The 17,720-nt window shown below is 51.8% G+C and overlaps 8 protein-coding genes across 8 annotated transcripts; 5 read left to right on the top strand and 3 right to left on the bottom strand.

The window, feature by feature from the left end:
• Positions 1-215: 215 nt before the first annotated feature.
• An15g02310 (hypothetical protein) lies at positions 216-1,988 on the bottom strand (the record flags this gene model as incomplete). The annotated part of the gene is made up of 2 exons (XM_059744533.1): positions 216-725; positions 783-1,988. 2 exons carry the CDS (start codon positions 1,986-1,988, stop codon positions 216-218), a joined length of 1,716 nt encoding a protein of 571 aa, XP_059602473.1.
• Positions 1,989-2,549: 561 nt separating this feature from the next.
• An15g02320 (uncharacterized protein) lies at positions 2,550-3,614 on the bottom strand (the record flags this gene model as incomplete). Its single annotated transcript, XM_001396734.1, has 2 exons — positions 2,550-3,384; positions 3,439-3,614. 2 exons carry the CDS (start codon positions 3,612-3,614, stop codon positions 2,550-2,552), a joined length of 1,011 nt encoding a protein of 336 aa, XP_001396771.1.
• A 281-nt stretch (positions 3,615-3,895) lies between these two features.
• Positions 3,896-4,581, top strand: An15g02330 (hypothetical protein; the record flags this gene model as incomplete). Its single annotated transcript, XM_059744534.1, has 3 exons — positions 3,896-3,942; positions 4,146-4,307; positions 4,395-4,581. The coding sequence occupies 3 exons, from the start codon at positions 3,896-3,898 to the stop codon at positions 4,579-4,581; spliced, it is 396 nt and encodes a 131-aa protein (XP_059602474.1).
• A 1,161-nt stretch (positions 4,582-5,742) lies between these two features.
• On the top strand, positions 5,743-7,651 carry An15g02340 (uncharacterized protein; the record flags this gene model as incomplete). Its single annotated transcript, XM_001396736.3, has 12 exons — positions 5,743-5,782; positions 5,863-5,901; positions 5,963-6,118; positions 6,175-6,210; positions 6,264-6,520; positions 6,575-6,593; positions 6,653-6,685; positions 6,740-7,006; positions 7,065-7,191; positions 7,245-7,299; positions 7,357-7,523; positions 7,594-7,651. 12 exons carry the CDS (start codon positions 5,743-5,745, stop codon positions 7,649-7,651), a joined length of 1,254 nt encoding a protein of 417 aa, XP_001396773.1.
• A 1,069-nt stretch (positions 7,652-8,720) lies between these two features.
• An15g02350 (uncharacterized protein) lies at positions 8,721-9,863 on the top strand (the record flags this gene model as incomplete). The annotated part of the gene is made up of 1 exon (XM_001396737.3): positions 8,721-9,863. The coding sequence occupies one exon, from the start codon at positions 8,721-8,723 to the stop codon at positions 9,861-9,863; it is 1,143 nt and encodes a 380-aa protein (XP_001396774.1).
• A 764-nt stretch (positions 9,864-10,627) lies between these two features.
• Positions 10,628-12,052, bottom strand: An15g02360 (uncharacterized protein; the record flags this gene model as incomplete). Its single annotated transcript, XM_001396738.3, has 1 exon — positions 10,628-12,052. One exon carries the CDS (start codon positions 12,050-12,052, stop codon positions 10,628-10,630), a length of 1,425 nt encoding a protein of 474 aa, XP_001396775.1.
• Positions 12,053-13,796: 1,744 nt separating this feature from the next.
• Positions 13,797-15,327, top strand: An15g02370 (uncharacterized protein; the record flags this gene model as incomplete). The annotated part of the gene is made up of 2 exons (XM_001396739.3): positions 13,797-14,091; positions 14,159-15,327. The coding sequence occupies 2 exons, from the start codon at positions 13,797-13,799 to the stop codon at positions 15,325-15,327; spliced, it is 1,464 nt and encodes a 487-aa protein (XP_001396776.1).
• An 805-nt stretch (positions 15,328-16,132) lies between these two features.
• On the top strand, positions 16,133-17,720 carry An15g02380 (uncharacterized protein; the record flags this gene model as incomplete). The annotated part of the gene is made up of 2 exons (XM_001396740.3): positions 16,133-17,250; positions 17,442-17,720. Coding segments are annotated over 2 exons (1,397 nt in total), but the record flags the coding sequence as incomplete, so codon positions are not given.

Raw genomic sequence — 17,720 nt, forward strand, 5'->3', positions numbered from 1 at the left:
TCTTATGCGGTGATATTGACTGTGATTAGATGATATATTCAGGTGTGCTATTTTTCTTGTATTTATGCTTCATGCGAATATATGTATTTCACGACAGGCAGAGAGGTTAAACAAAGCATACTAACGAGCGATTCAGATATGACATGTATGAATAAGACAAAAGTACTGCGACACTCAAGACCAACACAAACCAGTATACTTCATAACAATATATGCTAGGCAGTACCTCCGATTCTACGATGAGCTTTACCAGAAAATGGATTTCTTTGTCCCTCGTCATTCTCAATTTTTGGGCCTTCCACGGCTGCGGCAACCTGTTGAGCAAGACGTGTTCTCTCGTACGGATGGACGTTGATCTTCTTCTCGAGCAGGTCCAATTGCTCTTTCTCCAAATGGCGGACTCTGACCTCACCGGAGGAATCACTCGGCAAGCATATCTGGTAAGTCGCTGAAAATTTCTTCTCGAAACTGGCGTAGCTTGGTGGCCACTGCGGGAAGCGTCGGAAGTATTTGCCTGTCCAGACGGTCAATATGAATGAGTCGGATACTTCAATGCCCGCCTGCCTTCTACGGTCGAAGAAATGCTGGCCGATGCTTCTCACGGAGGCATAGTTTATAACAGGCTTGATGGGGTTTTGTATGTCGAGGAGACCTAATTCAAAGTGCATAGATAGGCTCCTGAGATTGTGGAAACCGGTTGCTAGTTTGTCGAAGACGTCGTTGGGCTGTTGTGTGGTTATAGTTCAGTTCATGGGATGTACTAAGAGGATTCTTTGGCTTACCCATTGATCGTTCTCTCTCTTGACTCCCACCTGCAGTGACTTCAGTTTGGGACAGCTAACATCGAGGTGGCTGAGCTCCTCCGCAGTTAGGACTTGTCGCGGATGCGCCGTGGAGGCAGATTCTTCTTCGTGCAGGCACAGAGTAGATAGGTTACTATGACGAGCAATTGCCTCAACTGGGCACATGATCCCTTTCAAAACCAGAGTTTCCAGAGAATCAAAGGACGAAAGGAGTTCGATAAGTCCCTCTCGCTCATACTTGCCCTCGCCTTGCCAGCTACACACATTAAGACTTTTCAGTGACGTAGCATGCCCGGCTAACATTTGGAACAGGCCAGCGCAACGCTGCGGTCCTACAGCGAGTGATACCAACTTGTCCCACTGAAGCCCATCACGCCAATATTTCCACTGCTTGTCGTCCAACCAGTATCCGTCGAGGGAGAGATGCTCAAGTGGCGGGAAAGTTTCTTCGCCTGTAAGCTGAAAGCTCCATATGACAGGATGCCGAGGCATCCTTATAACACAACCACCATATTGTTTTACGACAGAAAGCGAGAATGACCGTAGGTGTGGGCATTTGAAAAACAACTTTTGCAACGTGAGAATCTGCCGATTTGGCCCGTTCTGGTCATAGCTTGGGTCCACAGAGGCAGAGAGAGTCGTGACACAGGGTAAAACCTGCTCCGCCAGGCTGGAGATTTTATCCTCGCTTTTCTGATCCAGTAGGAGAAGTTCTGGCTTCCTACTATGTTCACAAATGGTACGAATCAAAGTTGTCGATTGAATACTGGGAAAGCCTATGGTGATCCTTCGAAGGTTTGGCAGACGGGCAACCAGTGCAGCCAAGCAATCATTGATCTGGAGGCGTTTTAGGAATTTCGCGTCTACCCAAGCAAAGGAGGGACTCGAAACGTTAATGTCCTGTACCCAGGCTCGTAAGGTGTCATTTGCGTCGTCTTCCAGTCGAGATAGTAGAAGCCAAGGACCTCTCGGCAATTCCGGTTCCGTTTTCGCTTCTGTAGATGTTGACAAGTGGCGGCGTTCAGAAGGATCCTTATAAGCCACCAGGGAGATAGATCGATACAAAAGAGGTGTCGCAATGGAGTTAAAGACCTTGTCGACCAAGCAGAGCTGGCACAAATCCTGAGTGGTGCACAGCTCAAGTACAAGACGCCATACATCCAAGCTTACTGCATCTCTCATCATGATGATGAATGGTATATAACTCGAGCGAGCAGTTGAAGCTGCAGAGATGATTCCAGTAAGAAATATGTAGAAACTGTCAAGAAAATGAAGATTTCCGTAAATTTTGAGGCTATATAATCATCGCTCAAAACTATAATCAGGTGGGGGAAATAAGGCAGACGTGAAGTATTTATAGTGCCTAAGTCTAGGAGACGAGGCTCTGCGACCAAGCATTCACTGACTCAGTGCGGAGCGCAAGTGAAGTGACGCCATGCATTTGATTGGATATTGGGGAAGACAAGGCTGAGAAAGAAGCAGGGGCTTCAATGGAGGGGAAGAACAAGCCACCGCCGGGAGTAAGTCTGATTGGTTGGAGAGCAGTCGACAGCCAGTCACCCTCACATCAGCTGCTTTATCATGGCCCTCACTGTCTCCCAGGAATGGTGTGGGACATGACTAGCCTGGTCCCGGACACTCAACAACTGCGAAACTGATTACAAGCTGGATACGCGTGCAGAGAAGGCTGCATATGAAAAGAAGCGTATATCGTACAATCTATCTATCTACAGATTATTGAGGATCCTACAACTTCTCGGCCTCTGCCATCAAGTCCTCAACCTTGAAGTTCTGCACGTCACCGCGAGTGAACGCCTGCAGAAGCTCGCCTTTCCGACCATTAGCCTGACCCCCAAAGTCATAGAACCGCTGAACACAGCTAACCAGCCAGGTGGCATCTGTAGCAGATACTCCGGAATCAGGCATCACCTGCCCATTCATCAGAACCAGACCCTTCTCATCCGCCAGATCCAGATAATGCGTGATCGTCGTATGCGGCTGCGCATACGAGCCATGCAGCTGATACGAAGCCAACGCTGTGAAGATAATCGTGGAAGTGTGATCGTTGGCCGAGGCAGCGGAAGAAGCGGTCGGGGACGCTGGAGGATGGAAACCCCATTGGAGGAAATGGATGTCCGCGCCGCCCTTGGCGGCTTCTGCGTTCTCCTCCGCAGTCTGCGCCTCACTCTGCGTACGGGGTAGGGGAAGAACGAATTGCGGGTTCTTGCGTGCGGCGGAGACGATGCGCTGGTATATTTCTACCGGAATTGCGGCGCAGACCGAATGAGAGTTATTGGCGAAACGAAGACGCCAGATGGCCTCGATTTCCTTTGGCGGAAGGCTGCGCACTTTCTCGACGTCGATGAACGAGTCAAGAGGTCTGATTCCAGTCGATGTGGCGGAGGAGGCGGCGCGAGCCTGGGGAGTAGGTGGAGGAGGAGGGGGTGAAGGGCCGGTCTTGGACGGGGAGGGCGAGGACTTGGGCGGCTCCGGAGTAAGAGGAGTTGTTGCTTTGTGACGGTACTCTTCAATCTTCTCCTTGTAGGCTTCCTTCAAAGAATCGATGTCTCCGTGTCCCTCCCTATGGTGAGACAAGTGAGTGAGTCGGTCATGACTACTGTCGCGGTCGACTTACGCTTGGGCTTTCTGCTTGAGTTTCGAGCGGTACCTGTCCAGCACTTGGTTGGGATCGTGGTGTGTGGCGAGGAAGCGGACATCGTGCACTTGGGCCCAGCGCCTTTGCTGGGGGCACAGGGACGATGCCCGAGTCCTCAACAGGGACTTGAATGCAGAAGATCTGAAATACGCCATCTTAAGACTGCTGCTCTGAAGGAGCAAAGAAAGAAGGTTAATACTTGGGAAGAAGTCCGGCCGGTTGAGCTGATCGGGACTAGCGTTGATTACATAATATATGCATAAATACTGCCATCTCACGGCATAAGCAGAAGATGCTTCAAACCATAGCTAGAAATTGCACAGTACCAACGTGAAGGTGAACAGTAGAATATGAACGCTGTATCAATGTAAGGTACTGGAAGAATGTCGGCTAGGGGAATGGGTACCGCGTAGCAGTTTTCCATATGTATCCACATATGGAAGATCAAGCTCCCTGCAAGTCTCCTGCCCAGAACCTTCAAGGGTGCTGAGCTGTAGAACCAAATTAAAGATAAAGTCTGTATTATAACAGCTTATATTATGTAGTACTAATATATATAGGAGAACTACTGTATCTAATCAGCGTCTGAGCTCATACGTATATATCATTCGAACAAGGCACTAGATATGAAGGTGCCTATAGCCTCCTCAACACTAGAATTTCTGCACTTTCTGGGTCATTTGAAGTGCATTAGGGGCAACTGACAGACTGATGTGCTCTCTGGTCCATAGGAGAAAAGTTAAGCTGATTCATCTCAGTAGTGTCGCTCTAGACGAACTAGACTATAACGATCGTCCGGCAACCACTCATGACGGGATATATGGGCCCGCAGTGTCTCTACGGACCGGGTGTGACTCATTGCTTGGAGTTAGAGAATGATTCCGCTGCCTACAGCTATCTGACAGTTAAGTGTTATACATTCAGTCTGTTCTCAGTTCTTCTCGATTGGCAATCCATAACATCCGCACTATAGCGAAAGCAGGGCGTCATTCGTCTAAGACGATCGATAGATGGCCTGGCCATTTACGTTCGTCCTGCAAAAGTGCTCTAGTGCCATTCCAGTTTCCTGGGGAAAGCTGCTCATCCTACTATCTATTCTTAGCCGCAGTAGTGGGGTACTAAGGGAGCTCTAGAGTCTAGACATCCTTGGCTGCTCTTCGGCTTACTATAGAACCATTCCCTTTAGTATTGCGCCCAGTCGATGCTTGAGTATAGTGACTAGAGACAAATTCGAACTAGTGATAAGGCCGAGCCAGTATAACCGTCAGTATCTCACAAATTTTTATACTCCATCTAATAATGATATCAGCTAAAAAGATGCAGAATTGGAAAGCCCAAGTGGAAACAACCGGAGCATATGGACAGATAAGTAATTGCTCCCGCTAGGTCTACTATAAATTTAAAGACAGACGTCAGGTAGCTTGCTCAACGTAGTTCCGATATTTTACTACCAGATAACTTACTTCTACTTAATTCATGTTGATCATGGTGGTGAGAATGATTCTAGCTTCAACTACAGGAACTTAACTAGTAATTGCGGAAACGAAGCCCGGCAACTTATATACTGCGTAGTTAGTCCGTGCGATCCTTTTTCGGCTTTCAAGAATTGACTGGGAAGTCAAAGAGGCTGATGATATTTCCTAATTCCATTCTTTGTAATTGTTTTCAGATCGCATGTATTCATATGCGCTCAACAATACATGAGGACTGAGTTTTGTGGGAGTGCACACAACTCAAGAACCTAATCCACAGTACCCGGTGCCCTTCCCCGGGTCCATATCGGAGGCCTCTTATTAGCCGTCGGGGAAGTACTGCACGTGACTACGGAAATGTCCCCTCCTCTGTCCTGTTCCTAGTATGTTAAAGGTACTGAATCTCGGCAATTGTGTGAAGCTGGAGAGAGGTATCATCTAGCTACTGTATTATCACCTCCAATGCTATCCAGGACTCATACCGAGCACAGTTCCCTTCAATATTGTAGTGAGTCATTATTCACGGAGATTACTTATCGGACGAGGCGATAATGACTTCCCCTATCGATGCGGGGAGATCCACAGTCTCTGATTGGTTGATTTCCAATAATGTTACGTAAGGCACTAGCTCCGACTCCGGATGAGTCAACGACCTGCATCGACCGCCTGAATGAGCCATCGCGAAAACTGATCTTCCCAGCGATCTTTTTTCTTTCCCAAGTCTCCTCTTTCATCCTTCTCTACTGCCCAACAACCTCTCTCCTCGCCGCTCTATCCGATATCCCCCTCCAAACCCCTTCACATAATCACAATGGCCTCTGAAAAGCCCCGTGTCTGTCTGGCCTACTCCGGTATGTTCTCGCCCGCCCCGACCCCGCATATTGCGGTCTTGATAAGGCTCGATGCACTAACTTGACAATTACCACTTCAGGCGGTCTTGACACCAGCTGCATTCTGCGCTGGCTCATCGGTACATTTTTCTCCCCATTTCCGGTCGAATTCCGATCGGCTCGACTAACAATTGCTCACAGAGGAGGGTTACGATGTCGTCTGCTTCCTCGGTAATGTCGGCCAGGAGGAGGACTGGGCCGCTGTCGAGGCCAAGGCTCTCAAGATCGGTGCGAAGAAGATGATCATCGAGGACTTGCGCCGTGAATTCATCACTGAGCTTTGCTTCCCCGCTATCCGTAAGACTGCTAGTCCGGCTACGTGCCCCGATCTGTCCGCTAATGTCTCATCTCAGAGTGCAATGCCATCTACGAGGGCCGCTACCTTCTCGGTACGTCATGACGCTCTGCTAACACGCCCGGGACACCAATTGACCTCCTCTAGGTACCAGCTTGGCTCGCCCTGTGATTGCCCGCGCTCAGATGCGCGCTGCTCAGCGTGAAGGCTGCCAGTTCGTCTCCCACGGTGCCACCGGCAAGGGTAACGACCAGGTCCGTTTCGAACTTGCCTTCTACGCCATCCAGCCCTCCATCAAGGTCATTGCCCCCTGGCGTGACCCTAAGTTCTTCAAGCGTTTCGCTGGTCGCAACGATCTGCTTGACTACGCCGCCCAGACCGGCATCCCTGTTACTTCCACCAAGGTGAGTGGTGTCTATACAGATTGCGCAAACATAGGCTAATACAATATGATATAGGCCAAGCCCTGGTCCATGGGTTCGTCAAATTGCTCTTCCGCGCGTAATTTTTCTAAGGCATACTAATTATTGGTATAGACGCCAACTCTGCCCACTGCAGTTACGAGGCCGGTAAGTGAACCATTGGAAGTAAATTACCCTATCGTCTTACTGACAAGCCAATAGGTGTCCTGGAGGACCCCAACCACACTCCCCCCGCTGACATGTGGACCATGACCGCCGACCCTATGACCGCTCCCAACGAGCCCACCGACCTCACCATCCACTTCGAGCAGGGTGTTCCCACCAAGCTTGTCACTCCCGAGAAGGAGTACACCGACCCCGTTGAGCTTTTCTACACCCTCAATAAGATCGGTTTCACCCACGGTGTTGGCCGTATCGACATTGTCGAGAACCGTTTCATTGGCCTGAAGAGCCGTGGCTGCTACGACTGTACGTGTTCTGCACTCCATACTGCACGCCCAGCTAGGTCGTTGCTAACATGTTGCAGCTCCCGCCATGACCATCCTCCGCGATGCCCACCTTGACCTCGAGGGTCTGGTCCTGGACGGCCAGGTCCGCGCTCTGCGTGACCAGTTCGTCACCCACAACTGGTCTATCCAGCTTTACAACGGATAGTACGTGCTTCGCCAATCTTATTCTATAGAGAGGTGTTCTAACCCGCCCACAGCTACTTCAGCCCCGAGCGTGAGTTCATCGAGAACAGTCTCAAGTTCTCCCAGCGCGTAAGTCCCCGTAAACCCGAATTTAGCTGGCCCGCATCATCTAACTAAGCTTAACAGCGCGTCAACGGTGAGGTCCGTCTCCGCTGCTACAAGGGCCACGTCTACATCCTCGGTCGCTCCTCCAGCACCGAGAAGCTCTACTCCGAGCAGGAGGCCTCCATGGACTCCCTGGACGACTTCGAGCCCACCGACACCACCGGTTTCGTTGCCATCCAGACTATCCGGTACGTCCTACCCCAGTCACTTTATATCTGCCTCGAGTGGAAGCATAAGCTAATATTTCCCGTCCTACAGTCTGAAGAAGTACGGTCTCCAGAAGGCCGAGGAGGGCGAGTCCCTCAGCCGTGCATGAATTATGAATGAGCGTTATTGAGTCATGGGTGTACGGGGAAACAAAAAGTAAATAGATCACACAAATAATACCAATGAAATATTCAAGGCAATTAATCCCTTTAAGCAACACTTACCATTACGTGTAACCTATCTTCTAGGCCAGATGCGCAGCCAATTCCTCGGAAAGTCAATCGACAGTACTGAAATGAACCAAACCCGTCTAATAATAGTAGGGTTGGTTCTCAATACACCCGAACAAAGCATTATCCACAACCCCCATTATCCAGTCCACTTATCTAGTTCCTAGGACGACGACGACGCCGACGACAACCACAGCCCGTCCCACATCTCTCGATACAAGACATCCCATTCCTAATTCCTTGACCTGTTGTCCGAGCAAACCTTGCCACGCCTGCTGACGCAGGTACCCCTAGTGTGACGATACCTCATGATCGAAACCTAACAAATCAGCGGCCCCTGATTTTCATCCAACTGACGATCCTCCCAGTGGAGCAGCCGTCAAAAGACTTTCGGCTGACAGGTTGCTGGTTCCTAATGGGTGGGACGCGGAATGCCATGCCGACGGGGGCCAGCATTCCGGCCATGGGGGGGCGCGACAGCAATTGTTGCCCACGGATACATGAAACGAAGGATCCCTTCATTCTTGAAAAAAATGTTACCGTGGGAGGTCGATAGTGGGAAAAGAAGAAAGCGTTGGATCAGAGAAAGTTTAGGCTGTTGCCATGAGCCACGACAGCCCTCGACGAACAGACAAGTTCACTTTAGGGGGGTGAAGGTTGGAATGCATCGTCACCCCAGGGGATGGGCGATTATCAGTGGGCTGTGTGCATACCTTGGGGGAAGTCTCGTTGCTAGTGCTGGAGGGGATGATAGTGGCGCTGAAGGGGGGTATAAAGATGGTGGTTTTTCGAGGTTGAGATATCTGTTTTCTGCTTCTTCAATCATTAACCTTCTATACTTTGTCCCTTCGAGGAGGTACTTGATCCTATATCTCTCTGTGTGGATATATATACCAGACAGGAGTGAAATTCTTTACCAAATATTGAGCAGCAGTCAAAAACACCAAAATGAAATCTGCCCTCCTCGCCTACGGCCTCCTGGCCTCCGCCAGCACGGTCACAGCCCACATCCAAATGTCCAACCCTTACCCGATCCGCAGCCCTCTCGACCCCAACGGCGACGAGTCCAAAAAAGACTACTCATACACGAACCCCCTCGACTCTGACGGCAGCGACTACCCCTGCAAAGGCTACGCCAACGACCCCTTCCGCTCCGTAGCGAGCTACAGCCCTGGAGGCACCTACGAGCTGGACCTGCAAGGCAGCGCGACCCACGACGGCGGCTCATGCCAGATCTCGCTGTCGTACGACACAGGGAAATCCTTCCAGGTGATCCACTCCATGTTGGGCGGGTGTCCGCTCACGGAATCGTACAAGTTCACGATTCCTTCGGATGCACCGACGGGCGATGCGCTGCTCACTTGGACGTGGTTCAATAAGGTCGGCAACAGGGAGATGTATATGAACTGCGCACAGGTTACTATTGGAGATGGCAGTAAGAAGAGGGATCTGGAGGAGATGCGGAAGCGAGATGCGTTTAGTTCGCTGCCGCCCATCTTCATTGCTAATGTTAATGGGCCTGGGCAGTGTACCACTATCGAGAACTATGATGTGAACTTCCCCTTGCCGGGACCGTCGGTTGAGGGCAGTATCAATGGTACTGATGCTGGGTTTACTTGCACCGGGGATGCGCCTTTCTTGCATGCCAGTGGTAGCTCGTCGGGCTCGAGCTCGAGCTCGAGCTCTGGCTCTGGCGCCAGCTCTGTCAAGGCTGCCCCTGTGTCTACCTCCAAGCCGACTGTGTCTCGGCCCACTGTGTCAACCTCCAAGGTTGCTGCTCATGTTGCCAGCACACCCGCAGCGTCATCATCCGCTAAGGTGGTTGCTTCGTCGTTTGGAACTGAGGCAGCGCGTGTCGCGACCGTTGCCACGGCTGCTGCGCACTCTAATAATGATGCTACTGTTGCAGGTGCTGCTGCTGATGATGAGAGTGCCCGGTACGTGCCTGGCAAGCCCTGCGTCGATGGAGCCATTATCTGCGGTCCTGGTGGTACTAGCTGGTCGATGTGCAGCAATGGACGTCCTGTCCATATGGGATCTGTTGCGGCCGGGATGTACTGCTCTCATGGAGCGATGCAACGGTTGCGTTAAGGGGTTGGATGTATATGGGTGTTTTGGCAGAGTTATTGCATCGTTTGTATGATGAAGGGTTTGGTTTCTTCCTTCATTATCTTTCTTGGATGATGTGTGTTGATGACCGGACGGATGTGTTTACTTTCAGCGGCTCATTTGTTCTCTATGTATCTTAGTTGTCTCATTTTTGAGTAGCCTATGTAGTGTTACGTTTGAATCAATTTAAATGACCTTGGATGATATACCAGACCCTCGGCGAATGCACGATAGATATAGGCTGTCGAAGTAAAGCTAGATGCAGTGATTGAAGTATGTTGTGCGATGCATCGGTTGAATGAATAGGCGTCAACTGCCCGACTGAACTAGAAACATACTTGTCCTGTAAGGTGCTAGTCGGCATGGGGCCTAGCTGGTTGCGGGATGGTCGCCATCGGTGATCAATGCCCTTGTTCAGAGGCGAGAGAAAAGTATCGGTGCCCTTGTACGTCTAAGTAATAGCGAAATAATCGATTTGCAACCGAAGCTAGGTCGTGGTATTCGTAGTCATGATGAAGAGTCTACACGATCAATGTATAGCCTTGAATTTATCGTCAATTCTAAGTTCTATCCCGCCGTCTATGTACCAATGTAGCAGGTATCAAAATAAGAAATAACATAGATATAAATGTCCCGGGATCCAGTAGCATAGATCATGTCACGTCACAGGTAGAATATATGCACAGACCGAGAAACAGTAATTAACTTTTAGTTGTAGATCGTTTTGGGAACACTCGCGGACCAATTTAAGCCTGAGCAACCACGGCTTCCAGAGCCTGCTCCAGAATCTTGAGGCCGGACTTGATCTGCTCCTCGGTGATGGTCAAGGGAGGAACAAAGCGGATGCAGCCCTCACCTGCCGTGATAATCAGCATGCCGCGCTCCCGGGCAGCACCAACCAAATCACCGGCCTTGGAGACGAACTCCGGGGAGAGCTGGAGACCACGGATCAATCCCCGTCCGCGAATTTCCGAGATGACGTTGGGGAACTTCTTCTGGAGATCCTTGAATCCAGACACCAGCAGGTCTCCCTTGATCTCAACAGACTTCTGCAGCTCGGGGTCCGCCAAACGGTTGACAATGTGATGGGCGACACGGCACACCAGGGGGTTTCCACCATAGGTGGTACCGTGGTCACCGGGCTTGATGTGTTTGGCCACGGTCTTCTCGGAGACAATAGTCGCACCGATAGGGATACCGTTACCCAGGGCCTTGGCAGAAGTCAGGATGTCGGGGTGAGCGGCCTCGCCAGAAGCAGGCGCCAGAGACGGGTGGGCGTGAGCCCAGAAGGAGCCGGTGCGGGAGAGACCGCACTGGATCTCGTCGAAAATCAAAACGGCGCCAACCTCGTCACAGCGCTTGCGCAGAGCAACCAGGAATTCAGGGGTAGCCACATTGATACCTCCCTCACCCTGGATGGGTTCGACGATCACACCACAAGTCTTCTCAGTGACGAGACTCTCGAGCTGAGCCACATCGTTGTAGTTGCCGTACTTGAAGCCAGGCAGCATGGGGGAGAAGGGAGTCTGGTACTTGGGGTTCGGGGTCGCAGAAAGAGCACCCATGGTGCGGCCGTGGAAGGAGTTGTGGAAGGAGACGACTTCGTGCTTTGCGCCGGAGGGGTCGAGCGAACGACCGACCTTGCGGGCAAACTTGATGGCGGCCTCGTTGGCTTCGGTTCCAGAGTTGCAGATAAAGACCTGAGAGGCATCGCGCATGGCACCGGACTTCTGAGTAACGTCGATCAAGAGCTTGCTCAGAGCTCCAGTCCACGCATTGTAGTAGAGGTTCGAGGCGTGGACAAGCACCTCGGCTTGTTCAGCGATGATCTGGGCCACCTCGGGGTCACAGTGTCCCAGAGAGTTGACCGCGATACCAGCTGTCAAGTCGAGGTATTTCCGGTTCTCCATATCCCACAGATAACATCCCTGGCCCTTGACCATGACCGGCGCCGGCCGCACGTAGGTCGGCAACATGTAGGGAGATTGATCATTGACGAAAGCGACCGATACGGAGTCAGCAGCAGGATCGGGGTTCGGGACAGAAGCCTTGTTCTGAGACTTCACATGTTGCGACATGGAGAAGAATCGCTGCTGAGGCAGTGAGTCAATGCTGGGGACGAGCCGACGGGCGACGGGCAACCGCCGGGCGGCGAGACGTGCGAACGCCATCGGATTGCAAGGAATTGGGGGTGGGAAGATGGGAACAGGGATGGAGGAGGAAGAGGTTGAAGGCAGGCGACACCAGCGAAGGGACCTGTATATCAAGAGAAGATCAGGCAGCTGGAATTGACGTTGGGAGCAGAAAGTTGTAAACCCAAGAGTTGACTTTCTGCTGTATCTCATGCGGCATCGGCGCTGCCGGATCAGGTGACTGGCCGCCATGTGACTCACGCTCCGCTTTTAATAGATTGATAAGAGTAGCATAGCGGGTCTATGCTTAACACATTGAAAAGAAATGTCTTACATCTAGACTAGGCTTTGCCTTGAACACCAGACAAAAGTAGACAGTTGTACCCCCGTTACTGTTAGACATGGGAAATTACACCTCAAACTTACCCCCAAGTCGCTCCAATTTCTCCGCATTTCAGGCACTTTTCCCATTATATGAGTATATTAAGCACCCCCACGGAATGTAAGCACCGATTCACGAATCCTGGTCTCTGGCACCTAGGCAAGACTTCGTTCCATCTTCAGCACGAACTTCAACATGAGGCATGGTCCGGTAGGGCTACTTTTGTGAAAGTACCAAGCATTGGGGGGTTTTCTGATGGGTAATTTATTTCTTCCATAGAAAGTATTGGCTGGATTAGACAAACTGTTTGTTCTCAGAATGAAAGCCGGAGGCTCTGGTAACTTTCTGTGATTGTCAGTCATAGCAATGATTTTTAAATCACCCACGGCTTCAGCGTGGGATACACTTCGGACGCAAAGCATAATCCTAGTGACTTGCGCGCAGTATAACACTGCTAATAATTCACTCGGCCGGAAGTTGTCCGCGGTCACGTGCCAACAGCGTTGGCAACGCAGCGCTCCGAAAATGGAATAAGCAAGCCTGCAACTGTGTATCGCAACTGTATCACTGGCTTCCAGAGGTCCATCACTTGCCGACAGAACAGCCGTGATATGTTCGACAGTTGGATGTTAAGTGCTGAGTAATGCATGGACAAGAATTGGAAGAGTCAGGTAACTGGTCAACGAAGGATTGCAGGAGTCATGTGGAAGGCGCCAGGAAGGCAGGCGGTGGGGCGGCGCAATATGACGCGGCATCACATGTCAGAGCGATCGAATTAGGTTGAGGCGGAAAAGAGGTTAGAAGGTGAGAGAGAGCAGCTGTTGGTACGATGGAGTAATTAGGCGCCGGGCAGGATTGGATTCAGTAGTTTCCACGACTGGATGGTGAGACGAGTCATGATTCATGGGCTGCGAACGTGAAAACCCACGGCCGACATCCGAGTCGCGGCGCATGTGACACCTGCCAGCAGAAATCAGAGTCCTCTTAGCAAGTTCCGGACATCGTAAGTTTGACTTGGATGGAAGGAGAGGGAAAGCACATGTGCATGCGAGACAGTATGACAATGTTGTAAAAACCTGGTAGTCAGTAAGGATGGATACTGTAGGTAGATGGGGAGAGTTGAAGCCATTCCTTTGGTTAGTAAACTGCCAGTCAGCGCGGGGGAAGAATTTCCCAGCGCGGGAGTGTGATTGCACGTGAAAGTGCCCCAACCTCAGCAGAAAGCAAGCAATCAATTATCATCGCAACCAGACACTTCCGACAAGGGATCTTCGTCCCTCCTCCCACGCCCATTGCGAACCGATCTTACTCCTCAATTCTTGCCCTCCCCTTACTCCCACTAGAGCCAATTTCAGGCTCCATCCATTGCCCTCTTTCCTTTTTCGGGCCCTCCGGGCAGCCATGGACTACCGCTCCAACGGCAGGTCGGTCCCGAAAACCTCCCTCTGTGAGCGCCCAGACGCCGTCTCAGCGCCCACTGGCCCTCATACTTCAGCGCTATCTACTGCCTCACCCTCAACCGACTCCTCATCTGACTCGGCCCCTCCCACTGCCTATCCCCCTTTTCATCATGTTCCTCCCCCCATGATGGACGTCGATCATTCTACCGTAGCGGAAGACCGTTCACGTCGAGCCACCAGTGTACTATCCATGGATGATATCGAAGCCGCCCAAGCCCTGGAGGGCCTTCGCACTGGTATGTCTTTTCTTCCTCCCTTGGCCCTTGGCCTGTCCAGGACGAGTTTAACAGTCGATGGTATCAGACTACGGTCAATCGCCGCGAACGTCGCAGATGAACCGCCCCGAATCCAAGCAGCAACCAGAGCCGCTCCTGTCCCTTCTCACCTCCACCCATCCTCTTATCTCATCCGCTATAAACGGCTCGGTGTCTGCCTATGCAAATTCCAAATCCTATTCCCCTCGTTTCAAATCCAGCGCCGAATTCCTCGAGCGCAACATTGGCTCTCCCGTCGCCAACACGGTTGGCACCGTGGGCCGGAAGACTGGCGTGGAAAGTGGCCTTCGGTGGGCGTTACAGCGTCGGGTATCCTCGTCAGCCCAGTCTAGTCGTTCTAAACGCCGTAAGGTTAGCAGCGAGCAACAGTCTACGGAGGTCGACGTAGAGAAGGGCCCAGATCTGGCGATGAGGCTGTCGCCGGGAGAGGGTCCCCCACCCTACGATGATCAGAGGTCTCCCAATTATGACGAGATCGGTCGAGACAGTCCGTCGCGGCAGACTCCGTCCACATGGCAGAGTCGACTGATGATCTCGACATCCGGCCTGGGCGTGGCGATGAGTGAGGAATCGCTCCGAAGCCTGCAGTATTGTCTGACTTGGCTGCGCTGGGCGAATGGACGGCTGGACAAAGCGATTGAGGCCCTCAAGGCCGCCCTGAAAGAATGGGATAGCTCAAGGCAGCAGAATGGGGATTCTACTGCAGAGCAGGACGCTTCCAGCACCACCGTCCTCTCGAATCGCATCCAGGCCGTCAAGGCGGATGTGCTGGCGACGCTGAAACGCGTGGTGGACATTGTCTCGAAATATGCCGGGGGAGCGCTCCCGGAGAATGCACGGAACTTGGTGCGTCGGCATCTTACCTCACTGCCGCATCGGTTCCAGATCGCGTCGAACTCCAACCCGCCGCCAGATTCCATGGCGGCGGCATCGGACGCCACCGTCAGCGCCCATCGCATCCTCGTCTTGGCCCAGGAGGGCTTGGATATGATGTCGCAGGTCAGCGGCGTAGTTAACGACACTCTGGTCAGCGCTGAGCATTGGTGTGAAAAATTGGGTCGGAAGCGCTCAGAGGGCAAGGCGCCGATCGAGGCTCCGCCCCGAGAGCACGATGAGCCGTACCCGGCGGATATCAAAGTTCCAGTTCAGGAGCCATCCCCTCGAGATGTCTCCATGACAGGAATGGAGAAGGTTTAGTGATGCTATCAGCGCTCGGCACCGTACGATGCAGGCCACTGCTCCCGTGCTTCTGCACCAGTCTGATGAATGATCATAGTTCTTCACTTATTACACGAGGTCTGATTACCTCCCTTCTTTACCTCTTTGTTTCTTTGTGTTATTCTTATTGGTCACTGTATCGCATTTAGTTCTGCTGTTTGCAGCTTCCTTGACCACTCCTTGATATCACTGTTTTTCTTTTCTCCTGCGGCGGATGAATGGCGTTTCTCTTGTTTGACTGGCTGGGCGGTTGGGTTGGAACTGGATACCTGGATTGTTTGTTAAATCCAACCTGGTGCATCTCTCTTTCCTGTGATACCACCCTTTTCTATGAACCTACACAGTACAATGATGGCTCCAGTGATGAAAAGTTCATGACTTGAATCTGCTTTATTCCTCTCATGCACCGACTTGAATTGGAGCTCTCCCGATGCCCTTGGTTGGATGTAATGATCCGGGAATCGGCCGACTCCCAGTGTGAGCGTTTGTGCTAATGAATATTTGATTCTGAGTATGCGTAAATATCTACCTTGTCGAAAAGTCAATATCGTAGTTTTCCTCTGGTAGCTATCGATGTAGTTTTGTACAAAGTACCAGGTTGCATCGGCATCGGAAAGAATGCCGAGCGGGAGGATCCACCAACCAGCTTTTTATCTCCGATAAACACCATCATTTCACATCCCTCGACTACTTCCTACTTCTTTTACACTACCCACCACCACCAATCCACTACACCACACTATCACAATGCGCTAATCCTTCAACACCATCCGCAGTATTCGCCATGTCACTGCCCACTTCCACCTCCCCCAATGGCCCCGCGCCCCAAGACCCAGGCGCATCAGGCGCCGCCAATATGGAGGAGAAACCATCACCACCACTCGAATCCGCACCACAACAACCAGACCGCGCCGCAGAACCCACCCTCCACCCCGCCTCCCACAAACTCACCCAATTCTACACCATCTCCTATCTAATCTTCTTCGCCATCTTCGGCACTCTCGCCCGGCTGGGCCTCCAAGCCCTAACCTTCTACCCCGGCGCCCCCGTAGTCACCGGCGTCCTATGGGCCAACGTCGGCGGCTCCCTCCTAATGGGCTTTTTCCAAGAAGACCGGAACCTGTTTCGCGAAGAATGGGGCACCCCCAACAATAACAATATTGACCCCTCTGAGCGCGCAAAACAACATAAAACCATCAAGAAGACCATCCCACTGTACATCGGCCTCACGACGGGTTTCTGCGGCTGCTTTACGTCTTTCTCGTCGTTCATTCGGGATGTTTTCCTGGCGCTTACGAATGATTTGTCGACTCCGTCACAGGAGAATATTGTTTCGAGGAATGGGGGGTATAGCTTCATGGCCCTGGTCGCTATTATTCTTATGACGGTTTCGCTGAGTTTATGTGCTTTGTTGTTTGGAACGCATCTGGCTGCTGCGTTGGATAGTATCACTCCTACTGTTCCATTTCGGTTCACGAGACGGGTTCTGGATCCGCTCATGGCGGTGCTGGGGTGGGGGTGTTGGCTTGGGGCGGTGTTTCTTGCGATCTGGCCGCCGGATCGGAATGATGGTGGGATGGAGGTGTGGCGTGGTCGTGCGGTGTTTGCGATTGTGTTTGCGCCGTTGGGGTGTTTCCTTCGGTTCTATGTCAGCTTGTTGCTGAATGCGAGGGTGCCGAGTTTCCCGCTGGGGACTTTTGCGGTGAATATCTTCGGGACGGTCGTGTTGGCTATGTGTTACGATTTGCAGCATGTGGGGAGCATTGGAGGGGGTGTGTTGACGGGGTGTCAGGTCTTGCAGGGGGTTATGGATGGGTTTTGCGGGTCGGCAACAACGATTAGTACTTGGGTGGCGGAGTTGAGTGCGCTTGGGGCTGCTGGGGGGAGGAAGAGATGGGCAGCGTATGTTTATGGGACTGTGAGTGTGGGTGTTGCGTTGGGGTTTGTGGTGGTTATTGTTGGTTCGTTGGGGTGGACGAGGGGGTTTGATGGGCCGGTTTGTGGGTGATGAGAATGTGTGGGTGTAGATTGTAGTGTATATAGTATAAATATAATGTAGTATAGTATAGATGATATATATGTGTAATGTATAGTATGTCTTTGGTTTCATTACTCATTGAGTCATCTCGGTGTAGCGCTACTTCACGCCTTATCCTGCGAACACTTGCTGGCTGGTTGTCTCCCAGAGACGCATGGAAACATCCAGACCAGATAATAGGTCAACTGTTGGAGGTCTTTGTAGACGTGAGACTTGTCCACACCTTCCGGAATATGGTACAGGCACATCCCCTTCAGGGCCTGCGAAGTGCCCTATTCAGTTCCGGCACATGTACTCCAGCTGCGCTTGACTCTGCAGTGGCCTTACCACTGCG

This window comes from Aspergillus niger (genome assembly GCF_000002855.4).
Source record: "Aspergillus niger supercontig An15".
NCBI lineage: Eukaryota > Fungi > Ascomycota > Eurotiomycetes > Eurotiales > Aspergillaceae > Aspergillus > Aspergillus niger.